Source organism: Mesoplodon mirus (assembly GCF_964341445.2).
Source record: "Mesoplodon mirus genome assembly, chromosome: 2".
Taxonomy (NCBI): domain Eukaryota; kingdom Metazoa; phylum Chordata; class Mammalia; order Artiodactyla; family Ziphiidae; genus Mesoplodon; species Mesoplodon mirus.
This window is the reverse complement of record NC_138977.1, coordinates 137,595,579-137,612,256: the sequence shown is the minus strand read 5'-3', so window position 1 is coordinate 137,612,256 and position 16,678 is coordinate 137,595,579. Positions and strand designations below refer to the sequence as shown.

The following is a 16,678-nucleotide window of genomic DNA, read 5'->3' as shown; positions in this document are numbered from 1 at the left end:
GACAGCTGGGGCAGCGGAGGCTCCTTTTCTGCGGACCAAAGGGCAGAGGCTGGAGGCCATGCACAGGCTTGCTTGGTGTCACGGCGACACACAGACGTAAGGTTGCTTTCCTGTAAAACTGGTTTTCAGAGGTAAGGGTTAGTGGAGGAGACAATGAGGGAAGTTACGCGAAGGGAAAGTTGTCAGTGTGTTGTTTCTTGACGTAAGTTTTTTTTTGGTACTTCAAGCCCTGGTGAGGCGGAAAAAAAAAGTCCCGTTGGCTTTCACACGAGACACTGTCACTTGTGAGGAGAAAAGGACTCTTCCCCCACCCCACTCCCCCGCCCGGGATCGGCGGCGCCCCGTAGGGCGAGGCGAGGCCGCTGCCGGCCGCACAATGGGAGCCACCTCACAGGGGCGGGCGCGGCGCGGCAGGACTGCGGACGCGCCGGCCGGCGGCACGTGGGCGCCTCGGGGCGGCGAGGCCGGCGGGGGTTGGGGGGAGCCAAGGTTGCGGGCGGGCCCTCGGGGCGGAAAGAGCGAGGAGGTGGTTGCCGGGTCATCAACCGCCAGGCTGCGCGCCCGACTCCGGGCAGGCCTGGGGAGCGTCCTGCCTCTGCGACCGGCCGCTCCCGGTTACCAAAACAATCGTAAGGGGTCCTTCCGAACACGTGGGCAAACCGCCGGCGGCCGCTCTCACCTAGCCCACCCGCAGTGCGCCCCGCTGCCGCACGGTGGCGACCGAACTAGCCAGTTCTGCTTCCCCTCCTCCTCTCCTGCCCGATCCTCCCCGCTCCCCCTTCTCCTCCCTCCCACTCCCGGCTGCCTCAGCCGCCTCCATTTTCCAGATCTTTCTCGAACCCGCAGCTCCTAGGGCAGCCGTTGCCCGAGTGCTAACGGAAGCGGCCGAAGTCGAGGCCGGGAGCAGCCTCGGGCGCGGAGGGGGAGCTGGCGCGCCTCCCCAGCGACCGTACGCGCAGGCGCAGACCCAAGTAACTGCCGGTTGGAGGCGGCCGAGCCGCAGTGGAGAGAGACCTGGGTGGCGGAGGCTGCGGCGCGGGCGGCCTCCACCTCCTCCAGGGTTCCCCGACGCGCTGCCCTCGTTTTAATGCGCAGCGACTTCGGGTCATCTCTCCTTTGCTTCTCGTAGGAGTCGCAGTTCCAGGAGCAACAGCCTAGAAGAGGACGCGGTCCCCGCACAGAGGCTTCAGCACCATCCCCCCGACCATTAGGCAGCGGGATGTCTGTGGTCGGCATTGACCTCGGCTTTCTCAACTGCTACATCGCGGTAGCGAGAAGTGGCGGCATCGAAACCATCGCCAATGAGTACAGCGACAGGTGTACCCCGTAAGTGCCTTGTCTGGTCATAACCCTAGGAAACGTCTCCTCCCGACCCTTAACGCTTGTCCCGCCCGCTGGTTTCTTCTGATGCGCGGAATTCTGAGATGACAGGTGCAGTGCATCAACTGCGATCTCTAGGGACCGCGGGTTGGCGCGCCCAGGTGGGAGTCGGCGTACTCGCTCCGCACAGCTGCTTTTCCTTCAAGGACAAGGGACTTAACTCGGATAGCTGGCCCATCTCTCCTTTCTGTACCCACGCCCCCTCTCCACCCCACCCCCCCACGCCGCCCACCACGCCTCTGTCCGCCGGCGGCCCTGCTTTAGTTTTCGGGAAAGGGATTGGAGTGGGACCACCACGATGTCCGGAACACTGGAGAAAGATCTTTGGTTACCCCTAGTGGGGCTTGTGTGGGATTATTGGCCGCGGGCGGGCCTCCCCGCTCGCTCAGTAGAAAAACTGTTTATTCTTTCTGCCCTTCCTCCTTTCCCCATCTGTCAGCGTGACAGCTTTCCCTCAAAAAAGTAGGAAATGAAAGCTTAGACTGCAAATATCAGAAGATGAGTTGCAAGTTCATCTGACCCAGAAAACCTTTTTTGTTTGTTTTTAAAGAAGAGTTTGTTTTTAAAGAAGAGATTGAGATATTCAGGTTTTTACCTCAGTGTCCTTGAGAATTCGAGGTAATCGGATCGGTTTCCAGGGGCGTAGGTTAATGATACATTAATAGGGAGAGAATCAGGGATGGGAGTCGTTGGCCTCAAGTATTGGTAATGTTCATCCATTAAAGGAAAGTGGGGGAGTTAGAACCTACCAAAAGTATATTTCTACAGAATGAACCGTTGGAGAGTCAGAGGCCGCTGCCCTGTATAAGCATGACTGTGAAGTGATTCCATTACGAACACTTAACGAAACACTTAGGAGGAGTGGCATTATGTCATGGAAACATGTTTCCATACGTTCCATTGTTTCTCTGATCTGGGAAGTTAGCAAAGAATAGAATTAAGTAAGACAGGGTACGAAAAACTAGCTTCTTATTGTAGACTCCTGTTACCGGTAATTTTATGAGGAAACCAACTGTCCATATCTTATTTCCTATGGAGAGGCAACTGAACATGTTAATTTGACCGTTCTGAATGGTCCAAAATACAATACTTTAAATATAAGACTAATCTTGTCAGTGTTAAGCTAAGCCTTTAAATAATTATATTACTACACTTTTATGAGTAATTTAAATTATGTCAAGGAGATGTTGACGATAGCTTACTTGAATCAGTTTGTGCTTTGGTTTCTTTCCAAGAATATTCTATAAGGTTTTATACCATGTTTTTCTAGATTATATGCATTACATTTCTTTCACTGAAATTTTGGATCTTTGTATTCTCAAGTGTGAGCATAGGTCAGTTAATTTTCATAGTTAGAAATTTTCATACTGTTAGAACTCTTCTTTTTACATCTTTTTCTGGCTTTTATGCACAATGAGAAGGTGAAGTAGTAATTGTGAACTATTTATGACTTCATCTCTACAACGTTTTGTTTTAAGCCACAGCAGATATGGGCTTCTGCCAGAAAAGGACTATGAAATTCCACTCTCCTCTTTCAGCAGAGTAAAGGTTAATGGGGGCAGTCTTTGGCTTCAGGGACTTAGCCTATGGAGAAAAAGTGAGAGGTAGGATGGACGTTCCCCTTTTAAAGCCTTATCCTAAAAGATCATAAACCAGAATTGTAAAACAGATACTGCATTTCCAGGCTCAGAAATCTTAGTAGTGGGTCCATGACTCTTTAAATTTAAAGAGCCTGGCCAAACTTTCAAAGAGAGTTATTTAGAAATTAGGCTGCTTATTTAAGTCTTCTAGAAGTCTCTCTGTTAATATTCTTAAGCACATTGGCAAATTCTGTGTGGCTGAGATTTAATGATCTTTCTGATTGTGAGTAAGAGAGTCACTTCTAATATCTAGATTTAATAAGCCTAATCCAAAGTAGAAAGTTCTAAAGGTGGAAGGACTATTCCTAGCTTGTATCAGCAACTCTTCCCTTCTTTCTGTGGCTGTGTATTGTCATTTATCTCAGGAATATATCTTTTATTGTTACTGAACTAATAATTCACTGTAATCCAGTGTTCTTATACTGTATATTTGCTTTGCAGGGCTTACATTTTTGAGTGAAAACATAGCCCTTTCTGATCCCTAGACATTTATTCTTTAAATGCCTGTCTTGCAAAAAGCATAATTATTAGAGGACCTGTAACTTTTCTAATACACCACAGTGTTTAATAATACACATAAAGTAGCTTTTCGAAAAATTTTTTTTCCATATTCCAGTTGCTGACATCAAGGTAATATGACACAGGTATTTCTGAGATGCAAATACATTATAAAAAGATCCTGTGAGGACTTCCTGGGTGGTCCAGTGTTTAAGACTCCGAGCTTCCACTTCTTGGGGCATGGGTTTGATCCCTGGTCAGGGAACTAATATCCCACATGACCTGAGGTGAATAGAATAGAATAGATTAAAATAGGATAAAATATTGATAAAAAGATCCTGTGGAAAAGATGTAGGAAATGTTTGATTTAGTTGGTTTCAACATCCATACTTTTTCACATTTGTTTCATTAACATACTTGATTATGGATTCATGGGAGAATCCCACGTATAAATGAAGAACAATTTAATGAAAAAGATAATTGCTTAAGTTTGGTCTACAATTAAGGGACCAAGGGCAAGTAGTTAAACCTGTTCTTCAGATTCACCTTCTGTAAAGTTGGAAGTGCTTGTACTAGCCTCTCTTATCTCATGCATAAGTTGAAGAGGAAGAAAGAAATTAACATGCATAAATCGAATAAAATATTAACTTATTTTTTCTGAATATTTTATTTAAAATTATTATGCAAATAGTACATGTTCATTGTAGAAGTATAGGCATGTTAAAAGATGAAAATAAAAATTATAATTTTTCCATCCAGAAATAAAGCTTCCAGATGGTTTTCTCTGTGTGTATTTCAAGGGTAGATTATATTTTATATTCTATTTGGTGTCCTCTTTATATATAAAATATATTTCTATACTATTAGTTTTAGTGTCTGTATAATAATTTCCTTAATTTAAGGCATCCCTTATTGGATATTCAGGTTGTTTATATTTTCTTTTTATAAGCAGTGCTGCGATAACTATCTTTATAACTAAATTTTTGACCCTTAATTCCTTCAAATAAGTTCCTAGAAGTAGAATTACTGAGTGTGCACATTCTTAAGGCCTTAGATATGTTTGTATTGCTCAGTTAAGGATAGATGTAGGGATTGGAATTTCCATGCTAGACTCAGTTATATCAAAGTGATTAGTTTCACACATGGGAAAAGAAAACTGCAGCCAGAAATCCTCATTCAGTATCAGATTAAAGCATGTGGTCAGCTAAAACATGCTGCCTGCCTGTACTGATAATAGTGATTTCTATGTGCTAAGCGTTGTGTTTGCGCTGTCACACATATCACACCAGTTCTATGAGTTTGATAATACTAGCTATCTTTTTCCATAAGAAGCCTTAAGCAAAGTTAAGTATCTTGGCCAAGAACTAGTAAGCAGTGAAATGGATTCAGTTTCAGGCTGCTTTGACCCCTGAACCCCAATGTCCTTACATTATCCATTGGCATATGGATGGTATCTATATATTGGGTTCATGGGGGTGTAATGGGACAAATTGAGCAGTTACTGTAGAGAGAAGGATCTTTAATATCAGTCAAGTCATCTATTTTTGGCTATTTTTTAAGAAGTATTATCTTGTTTTAAAATGTTTTAATATGCTTTTAAGTTATTTTAAGAACATGTAAAAACCTTGTTTCAATTTAGAAATTCATTAAAAAATATGTACACAAAATAAGTTAGTGTAAACCTATGGAGGAAAGTAGTGTGGAAAGACTATAAACTATTAACAATGGATATTTCTTGACAGTAGAATTATAGAGTGTGCTTTTAATACATAGTCTGTAATGTTTTGAATTTTTATGAACTTATTTTACAATAAGGAAAATGGATCTTTCAATCAAACTATTATTTCAAGACATTTTTGTTAGGTGTACGTATTTGTTTTGTCATCAACATTCTGTAGGATCCGACTTACTGTTCAATTCTCTGTTTTTCTGTCTTCATTACTTTTTCCCTATTTCTTTCCCAGTGTATGTATAATCTGAAGATACGTGAAAATATTATTTATACGCTACACCTCAAATATGTGAGATGTCCTCTTCAGTGCACAAAAGTAGAAATCACTTACCTTGGGGTATTGAAAATAAAAATTTTTGTACAGAGAACATGACAAAACTACAGACGTTAACAGTGGCTAGTTGGGTAGGAGGACTTTTTATGATAATAGCAGTTTGGAGTAGGAGAATATTTTTACAGTTTTTTAATTAAATATTCTTTGTACTATATGAAATGGTTTTGTTTGTATGTTTTACTATTAGCTTACATTAACTTTGATTTAAAATATTTTAAATACTGAAGAATTACATAAAGTAAATCTCCTTTTTCTCTTCCCAGACACCTCCTAAACTTTAGTGTGTTTCTATACATTTGCAAGTGTATGTATATAACTGGGATTTTTTTTAATGTAGAATTACATTATACATATTTTGCAATTGCTTTTTTCAAAATATACTGTGGACATCTCAGACTTGATCATATGACTCTAATTTATCTCATCTTTTTAATGGTTGTACAGCATTCCGTTTATCTATACACTACCATTAGTGTACATTTCAAAATATTTTGCTGTTGACAAACAAAAATTCAATGAACAGCTTCCCCACACCCTCCTTTTTTTAAAAAATGAAATTATGCCTAAAGGATTGGGTGGGCAGGTATCTCACACTTTAGCATGGCCAAAGCTAGAACTATAAAATCTTTTAGTATGAATATTATGCACGAAACAAAATGAATCTCCAGTCATTGCCTTGAATTTGTGGGTGAAAAATTCTGAAAAGTTTCTAGAAGGCAAGGACTGATAGGTACAAATTACATAATATCTATTACGAGTTGAAGGTGTTTCATGTCATTGGTAGTTTTTTTACTATGTGGTCACTAAAATACAAATTAATGACCATAGCCATGTTCTAATAAAACTTTATTTGCAAAAATAAGTGGCAAGGGATAATTTGCAAACCTCTGTTCTAGGCAGTCATAATCAAGACTTAAGGGCTTCCCTGGTGGCACAGTCGTTGAGAGTCCGCCTGACGATGAAGGGGACACGGGTTCGTGCCCCGGTCCGGGAAGATCCCACATGCCACGGAGTGGCTGGGCCCGTGAGCCATGGCCGCTGAGCCTGCGCGTCCGGAGCCTATGCTCCGCAACGGGAGAGGCCACAGCAGTGAGAGGCCCGCATACTGCAAAAACAAAACAAACAAACAAAAACAAAACGAAACAAAGCAAAAAAGACTTAAAATTACTGTGCATGGCTATTTGTCTTTGAACTGATGAATTTTAAGTAAGATAGTCAGCTTTTAAAATAATGTATCTAATCTAATAATCTAAATACTTAAACAATATGTCTCATTTAATGTATCTAATCATATTGTGTCTACCTATATAAATGTGTGATTTCTGTTAATGGGTTCAAGTTATAAACTAATTTGTGAATTACGCTTACTAGAAGCATTTGGAAACTATTAAATGAATTTTTATTATTTTTATCTGTTAAAATGTTTTATGCATTGTCCATATTGAAAGATTTGAAAGTTTATATTATTACTAAATCATAGATGCCTAGAAGTTTTATACTTTTAAGTAGCAAGCTAAAAAGGAAATGGCAACAATCAGTCCTTTTGAGAACATTCCTCCCCCACCCCTTCTAGGGCAACTTTTTTCCATATAGTTAATTTTGAGAAATAATAACTAGATGTTTTCTTTACTGTCAAACTCTCAGATCCCTTAATTTGTTTATAGGCATTGAAACACTCTAAGAATGTGGTCTCCAACTTACTTGAACCACTAAGGAATCATTTTGTACAGAACACTATTTGGGAAATGATGCAGTGGTTCTCAGCTGGAGGAGATTTTGTCCCCTAGGGCGTATCTGACAATATCTGAAGATATTGGTTGTCACACGGGGAGGGGGAAAGGAGGAGTGCTACTGGCTTCCAGCAGGTAGAGGCCAGAGATGCTCCTGAAATCCTCTAGTGTACAAAATAGGCCCACTCTCTCAAAAAAAATTAGCCCAAAATGTCAGCAGTACCAAGTTTGAGAAACCCTGCTCTATAGACATCTTGGCAACCATATCAGTGGTTGACAATTTGATTCAGAGCCAAATTGGTCATGCAAAGAGAGGACCTTTTGATTTAAACCAATTGATTGTCCTCTCATATCATTAATTCAGCTATTGTATTTCTTAGCATCCACTCAATGATAGCCAAAGAGGCTATAAATAGTAATTATGGTCTCATGGGACTGGCAAGGGAAAGCAGAGATTTCTAAAAATAGGGCTATTTTTAAAGTGTAAATGGTTGGTAAGATCAAGAGGTTTTGAATCCTTTGCTTTATAAAGAAGCAAACAAATTTAGTGTTGCCCTCTTAGGTGAGAAGTTTCATAGTCTGTTGGCAGTATGTGTTTTCTCCAACCTAACCATGCTTGGCTTTATAAAAATAGGCTTTATAAGAGAGACAGAAAATTAATCTTAGATTTTAAGGGAAAATACAAGTACAACTTTCTTAAAGTAACATCCTGTCATTTGATTTTTATGCCCCTCCTCTACTAAAAGTGATATAGGACATTCAGAAGCTTTTCTTATTTGTTTAGAGTTTTGTGGCATTCTTTGAGAATCTAGGACTACCACTGTGGTGGCAACATCAGACTGGATATAATAGATTTAAGCTGCATTGTGAACTCTCCTTTTTTTTTTTCTTTTAGGTATAAAATGGAATTTCTAAATAGTAGTTGAAATAATATAAAAAGTATAATATAATTGAATTATGTGATACATAGTTGGATAAACTTGAATATCCTTTTCTATAAGAACTTTTATATCAACGTAATATGTGTGTATTTTCCTTGGTATTACTAAAGGTCAGGTAAAAGTGTTGAAAGAGAATAGGTATTTAACTTATTTTGATTTTTCTGAGAATCCTTGGCAGATATTTATTTAATGGCTGTGTTCTAGAATCTTTTTGAAAAAAAAATTGAAGGAAAGAATTTGAAGAACTTTAGTATGTGAGGAGAATTTTCTCTGTATTGAAACTGGGTATTTCCAAGTTATAACATTAAATTTTTAAACTTTAAAAGTTGTCTGCTTTTAACCTAAGAGAATATCTGATAATGATAACTGTTTAGCTTTCCTTGTGAAGCGATACAGGTGCAAAACATATTTCAGTGAATACAGCACTTAATAAATGATAGATAGTTGAATCAATCTTATTTGGAACTAAGTGTTCTAACAGAAGTTAAACTCTTGAGAATCAACCTAAGAATAAGATTTTCTGTTCATTGAAATGTTGGTAGCCTCGTATTGAAAAAAGTATTCAGAAATGTATCCAAATAATGGAGTTGAGAGTAAGATGGACTATAAACAGGCTAAGAGATGGCAAGTCCATGTTTTCTCTGATGTTTTAGGGTGGAATGCCAACCATCTGTGTTGATTGCTGTATCAGGTATGCAGATATCTACTCTGGCAAAGACTGTGTTGAATCAAGGAGTTATTTGCAAGAGAAATGAAGATGTCACCTGAACCACTGATTCTTAACTATATCCTGTTTTGGCCAGATCATAATTAAAAGTAACTTCCATTTCATTCATCTGTTCATCACATTTAACATTTTAGTCCTAAATATATATCTGCTTGGATGTCTCAAAGGTACCTCAATCTCAACATGTCCAAAATAGAACTTGTGAAGGTCCATCCCCAAACGTGTCTCTCTTACAGTGTTTTCTGTCCCATTGCATGGCACCACTATCTACCCTCTTATGCAAACTGGAAACCTAGACATTATTCTTGACACTTGCCTCTTCCTATTATCTATTCCAGCACTGTTCAATAAAAATAAATATAATGTATGAGAGCCACATACATAATTTTAAATGTTCTAAGTAGTTACATTAAAAAGGTAAGAAACAGGCAAAGTTAATTTTAATACACTTGATTAAATCAGTATATTCAAAATCTTATTTCAACATTTAATCAGTGTTTTAAAATTAATGAGATACTGTAACATTTCTTTTAAAATTTTAAATCTTCAAAATCCAGAGTGTATTTCACACTTAAAATAAATACATCCAATTCAGACTAACTGCGCTGGAGCTCCAGTGGCACACTTGGTTAGTGTGAGGTACTTATACAGCCTTGTTGCATTTCATGTGCCTGATAGCCACGTGTGTCTGGTGGCTGCCGGATTGCACCGCGAAGACCTAGTTCATCACTAAGTCCTTTGAGTTTTAGCTCCTAAAATCTCTTAATTCCTTTTCCTTCTGTCTCAGCTGCTACTATACTGATAGAGATTATTGATAACTTCTAGCCCTCCTCCCATTCCTGTAGTCCAAATGATCTCCACCAAACACTCCCCTAATTGAATCCATCATCATTTACTCTTCCTTCAAATCTCATCACTTTCTCCAATAAGCCATTCCTGATCCTCTTTTAGGTCAATTCGTGTTGTTGTCTACTCTCATTGCACCATGTGTACCCGTTTTTGTACCACCTAGTTTACTTTCATTTGTGACTCTATAGCAATATAAATTCCAAGGGAGCCAAAACGACGTCTGACTTTTTTCCCCTTATTATTATAGCTTTAGTACCCAACAGAGTGCCAGACATGTAGTAGTTACTCAGCATTCATCTGTTAAATTGACTGAATGAACTTAACTGCTTGCCCTTCCCTGAAAAATCCTGTGTCCCCAGTATAACAATATCTTGTTCAGCCCTTGAAAAGCACTGTTCTGGGATCTTTTTTTTTTTTTTTTTTCACTTTGTATTATATGTAAGCATGGAGTGTTCAGTCTATTATTCAAAAACCTTTAATGAACTCTCATAACCTACTGAAATATATTTCAAATTTATAATATATCATTTGAGACACTGTATAATCTGGCCCTCTGATGTATCTACCAAAATGTCCTATGAAACTAGCAAAGTTGTATTCTTCCTAGTCTCCAAGTGAGCATTAACCTTAGGAGCCCTCTTCCCTTTCTTTCAGTAAGTACCTTGGTTATGTACCAGATATCTAGACCAGTGCTATCCAGAACTTTCTATTCTACAGTGTATGTTCTATGTATTTTCTGTTCTCTGCATATCCAGTAGCCATATATAGCTGTTAAGCACTTGGCTCTTGAACCCTTGAAATGTGACTAATGCTGAGGAACTGAATTTTTAATTTTAGTCAATTTAAATTTTACTAGCTACATGTGGCTAGCGGCTACCATATTGGATAGTGCAGATCAAGGCAATGGGACATACATTATCTGCCTACATGGCGTTCACATCCTAGTGTGGAGATAGTCAGTAAAAAAATAAATTGTATCAGATGGTGATACATTATGGAGAAGAATAAAATTGGGAAAACAGGAGATGTATGTATTGGGGAGGAGCAAGAATGTTATTTATATAAGATAGAGAAGGTATCTCGGATAAGCTGACATTTGAGCCAGAGACATGAAAGAAGTGAGAGCTCATGGCATGTGTTCCAGAAAGAACAGCGTGTACAAAGCCCCTGTTGCAGAAATGTGCTTGCCCTGTTCCAGAAATAGCAAGGAGACCTGTGTACCTAGATTGAAGTTACAGAGTAAAGCAGCTAAGAACCAAACCATGAAGGGCTTTATTGGCTGTCGTGGAGATAGGACACCATTGAAGGTTTTTAGCAGAGGAGTTTGTCTTTAAGAGGATCACTCAGGCTGTCATATTGAGAATAGACATATACTGGGAATGTCCTTTTCCACAAAACAGATACATATTAAAATGCTTTCTTTTCTTTCAAGTCTTAATTCAGAAATCACATCTTCCACCTGCTTTTCCTAAACCTTATTATCTAGAAGTGATTATTCTCTTTTTTTGCTAGTATCATTCATAATTTTATTTTATATGTTGATTTTTTTGATAGACTAAATTCTCCAAGCACAGTGATTGTAGCTAGTATACACACAATGCCTGTAAATATTTTTTGATTGAATGAATAATTACCTGTAATTACAACTGAAACCATGAAAACATTTTCTTGAATCACAACATGAAATTTTTTTTGTAAGTTTTTTTGATAAAAATGTTACTCTACACTTGTTTTTATAAACAGAATTACATTTGCAGTAATAAAAGCAACAATCATATAGTTCAAGGCATTTACCTATATTCACTCACTTAATCTTCACACAACTCTGTGAGTAGGTATTATTATCAACACTATCTTCTTGATGGGAAGCTGAGGCAAATAATGGTTAGGTAATTTCTACAAGGTTACTCAGCTGTTAATCGGCAGACCCGGGATTTAGATCCAAGGAGCCTGGCCTTACTAAATAGTTAGTTTTGTTTAGTAAGTCATAGACCAGTAGAATTTGAAAAACAATTTTGGGACCAATACAGTGTTGCCAAGTATTAGCACATTAAGAAAAATTCTAACGTTTATTCTGACCACTATTCTATTACTTAAGAAAGTTAAAAAATATGTAAAATTCTGATTTCAGTAACCTATTTTTTGAGTAATACATAATTATATTCATTCCTTTAATTCATTTTTGTATAAAGAGAAGCAGAGTAATAGCACATTAGTATAAAAATACCTTGAGAACAAACTTTTTGTTTTTTTCCTGTTTAGAGCCTGTATATCTTTGGGATCAAGAACGCGAGCCATTGGAAATGCAGCTAAGAGCCAGGTAAATTGTTCCTGTGATGTTTTGACTTACAGGCAGAGTTAACTTCATATTGGTAACTAAGCTCCCATTTTATGTACTTGAGAGTGAAAAAAGAGAATAAAGAAGATGACTGGTCCTAATATCTTTGTATCTTATTAGATATGTTTTGCTTTGGGTTGTACAATATTTCTTGAATTTTATTTTTAAAAAATCTTAGTTGTGAAGTCAGAGTATGCTACCAAATGGCGTCAGTTTTTCCTTGTATGGTCACTTTCTATGAGAGATATCCTCCTATCTAGAATATATACTTCTACAACAAGTGAATGATGTCTTTGCAAAAGAAGGTGGAAAAATGGAGAAACTAATATCCAGAGTAATCCTCTGTGGCTACTATTTTACTACTACTTTACATGGAATCTGTTTAAGTATTTATATTTCTAGGCTTCTGAAATCCGTTTGCATAAAACATTCACTTCTAACATTCCATGCTATAGGTTCATTTTCCTTGGACTTTATTACCATGAACCAAAACCCTTAACAATTATTTCTTACATTTTAATATATACCTGAGTCTTCTTTATTACAAAATAAGTCTGTTTAATGGGGCATTTTTCCTCATGACTTTTTGTACTCAATTATTCAACTGACTCATTTATCCACGAATTTTTGCTTAAGATTTTTTTGTATCAAGATTGTCTTACAGTTAGCCTGTGTATGAATGTGTTTTTTTCTTTCTTTTCCATTTTCATATTACAAATAAACAAATGTTGTTTGTGCCAAAAGGACCCCTTCACTAAAGTTTACATCTCGTATTCTGGCTGATCTTCCTCTTCTTCTTTTTTTTTTCTAATTCTCATTTTTTTGGGCTGCGTTGGGTCTTAGTTGTGGCACACAGGATCTTCGATGAGGCACGCGTGATCTTTTCGTTGCAGTGCTCGGGCTTCTCTCTAGTTGCAGCTTGCGGGCTTCTCTCTAGTTGTGGCATGCCGGCTTTCTCTCTCTAGTTGTGGCGCATGGGCTCTCTGGCTCCAGAGCGTCTGGGCTCTGTAGTTTGCGGCACATGGGCTCTCTCGTTGAGGCGCGCAAGTTCAACAGTTGTGGTGTGTAGGCTTAGTTGCCCCGCGGTATGTGGGATCTTAGTTTCCTGACCAGGGATCGAACTGGTGTCCCCTGCATTGGAAGGCAGATTCTTTAACCACTGGACCACCAGGGAAGTCCCCTGGCTGATGTTCTAAGTGTATCGTAGACCTCAGACTCTCTGAAGAAAGCAAACTATGAGTTACTTCTCCAAAAAAGCTAAAGAGATCAACATGGTAATTCAACATCCCAGTAGTTTTCATCTCATAATTGAAGATCAAGATCTACTTGGCTTTAAAGATCACTAAGAGGGCAACAACTGGATCTCAATAATATTCTATAGTTTGAACTACATGTTCTAGTTAAAGAAAAAAATTACTTTGCCAAAATACAAGCTATTTACAAATTAAGACACTTTAACTTAGCATCATGTTACATGGAAGGAGTTTTAATTTACTAGCCTAGGAGCAGTTTTCAGCAGTGGAAGCAACATAGTAACACAAAGAATAAGATATTGAGAGTAAAAGAAAAACATGGCAATAAAAAACATAGTTTAAATAAAAACACAAATGAAAGTGGAAAGAAAGAAATCAAAGATACTAATTTATTAGCCCAAAAGTGTTGAAGAAAGCCAGAAATGAGTTGTAGATAGATTTTCATTGTATTATTTGAAAAGTTTTAAAGTTTTTGTTCTTTTTTGAATCTAACATTCCTAAGGTAGGAGCAGAGTTGGAGAGGCAATAGTGTAATTTTTCTATCAATTAGAAACCAGAAGAATGAATGATAGTGTGTGATTCTGAACTTGGATATATAGGATAAGGAGACTCGGTGATTCTCAAGTATTAGCATAGTGTTTATTTTGCATTAATTAAGTAATTGATAAATAGAAGTGTTTACTGCCAACAGATAGTCACGAATGTAAGAAATACAGTTCATGGTTTCAAAAAGCTTCATGGGCGATCATTTGATGATCCTGTTGTGCAAACTGAAAGGATCAGGCTTCCCTATGAGCTGCAGAAGATGTCTAATGGAAGTGCAGGAGTTAAGGTAAGCTTATATTCCCAGAATGCAAACATATGTTCAAATTAAAGAAACCAAATATGATAATATTGCCTATTTTTAAATACTTAAAAAATTTTTAATTTAACTCCTTTCCTCTGGATGCAGTACCTATATACCAAAAATACAGAGAGTTTTTGTAATATGCTTTAGTGAATGCAAAAAAAAAATCTGATTTAGAATAATAATCTTTTTAATCCAAATACTTTTATTGTCAAAAAAAAAGGATTATTATTTGGAGAACTTTTAGAGTGAACCACTTTTAAGAAATAAAGGCAGAAATATATGTGATTTAGAAAAATAGACCCCAAAAGTATGTTAATTTCTATAATGAGCTTTCTCTAATTTAGAAGAATCTTGTAACATATTATAGAAGTATTAAAGCAAACTCTTCTTCCAAGTAAGAGATGGATTCTGGATTTTTACTTTACATCCTGAGACAGAAAGTTATAGATTGGTTAACAAAAACTAACAGAATACCCCAAACCACAGAGTTATTACATGGCTCAGCAATTCTACTCTTAGGTATATACACAAGAGAATTGAACCATATGTGCACACAAAAATTTGTACACTAATGTTCATAATAGCATTATTTATAAAGGCCAGAAAGTGGAAACAACCCAAGCATCCATCAGCTGATGAGTGGATAAACAAAATGTGGTATAGCTATTCAATGGAATATATTATTTGGCCATAAAAAGGAGTGAAGTACTGATATGTGCTACAACATGGATGAACCTTGAAAACATGCTAACTGGAAATAAGGCAGATATAAAAGGCCACATATTGTATGATTCCATTTTTATGGCTATCCAGAATCAGACAAATCACTAGACATGGAAAACAGATGTGTGGTTTCTAGGAGTTAAGGGTAAGGGGGAATGGGTGAATCTACTACTACTACTGCTAATGGGTCACTCTTTTTAGGGTGATGAAAATGTACTACAGTTAATGGTAATCAGTGTAGAGCTTTGAATAGACTAAAAACCACTGAATTATGTACTTCAGAAGGATAAACTTTATGTGATATGAATTATATCTCAAAGTTAAAAATTTTAATAGCTGATTTTAAACTTGATATATATTTCCATGTTTAGAAGAGGGTTCTGACTACCGGATGGATGATGAGTTATAGTAAGGAGACATGAAACTTACAGTAGTTCAAAAAAGACACCATGAGAGATTAAAGACAAGTTGAAAAATGGTGAAATTTGTGGATCAGGAGGTGAAATTTGTGGATCAGGAGTTGCTGACTAGGAAGCTGGATGGGTCATGAGAGCAGTAAATGAGATAAAGAATAATATTCACATGTCCTTTAGATATGATAACTTCTGGTTAATGACTTTGTGGAGCAGTTTTATTCTAAACTACTTAAATTCTTTTGCTTTTATTCTTTCAAAAGAAAATTAAAAGTTATGCTTTGTGAGTAGTTTGATAGAAACAAAATAATTTTTACAGAAAGCCAAAACCTAATTTTTTTGACATATAACATTGTATTAATTCAGGTATACAACATAATGATTCAATATATGTATACATTCAAAATGATCACAGTAAGTCTAGTTAACATCCATCACTGCACAATTTTTTTCCCTTGTGATGAGAACTTTTACCATCTACTCCATAACTTTCTCTATCTTTTTTTGCCCTCTAGTTTTGGTGGCCATGTCTTATGAAAGAATGCATTAGAAGTAAAGTCTTCTCTTGTTGCAGAGCACGGGCTCGAGGCATGCGGGCTTCAGTAGTTGTGGCACGCAGCCTCAGTAGTTGTGGCACACGGGCTTAGTTGCTCCGCAGCATGTGGGATCTTCCCGGACCAGGGCTCGAACCCGTGTCCCCTGCATTGGCAGGCAGATTCTTAACCACTATGCCACCAGAGTAGTCTGAAGTAAAGTTTTTTAACACCTTGTATATCTTTTTTTTTTTTTTTGGCCAGGCCGTGCAGCTTGCAGGATCTTAGTTCCCCGTTCAGGGATTGAACCAAGGCCCACAGCAGTGAAAGCGCCAAGTCCTAACTACCGGACCACTAGGCCAAAACCTAATTTTTAAGTGATACAATTTTTATACAGTCATAGTGAGTGCATGTAAGCTAGTTGAAGAGGCTTTGAAAACTTTAATCAGTCCTGTGTCAAACTAAGTTTCTTCATCTTTTGAAGACTGAAGATCTTTAGCATTCAACTTCTCAAGCATTTTATCCACTTATTTTTTCTGACATTTGTTTGAATAAACTTTGATGTTTATTTCATCTAACTTTTATATTATTATTATTATTTTATTTATTTATTTTTTGCGGAACGCGGGCCTCTCACTGTTGTGGCCTCTCCTGTTGCGGAGCACAGGCTCCGGACGCACAGGCTCAGTGGCCATGGCTCACGGGCCCAGCCACTGCGCGGCATGTGGGATCATCCC

The 16,678-nt window shown here is 37.8% G+C and overlaps 1 protein-coding gene across 1 annotated transcript in view; it reads left to right on the top strand.

The window, feature by feature from the left end:
- Nucleotides 1–984: 984 nt before the first annotated feature.
- Nucleotides 985–16,678, top strand: part of HSPA4L (heat shock protein family A (Hsp70) member 4 like) — a 50,009-nt gene continuing 34,315 nt past the window's right edge. Inside the window, exons 1-3 of the mRNA XM_082611755.1 lie at nucleotides 985–1,326; nucleotides 12,094–12,151; nucleotides 14,114–14,254. Coding sequence (XP_082467881.1) covers nucleotides 1,220–1,326; nucleotides 12,094–12,151; nucleotides 14,114–14,254 — 306 coding nt within the window. The 5' untranslated portion in view covers nucleotides 985–1,219. The remainder of the gene's footprint in view (nucleotides 1,327–12,093; nucleotides 12,152–14,113; nucleotides 14,255–16,678) is intronic.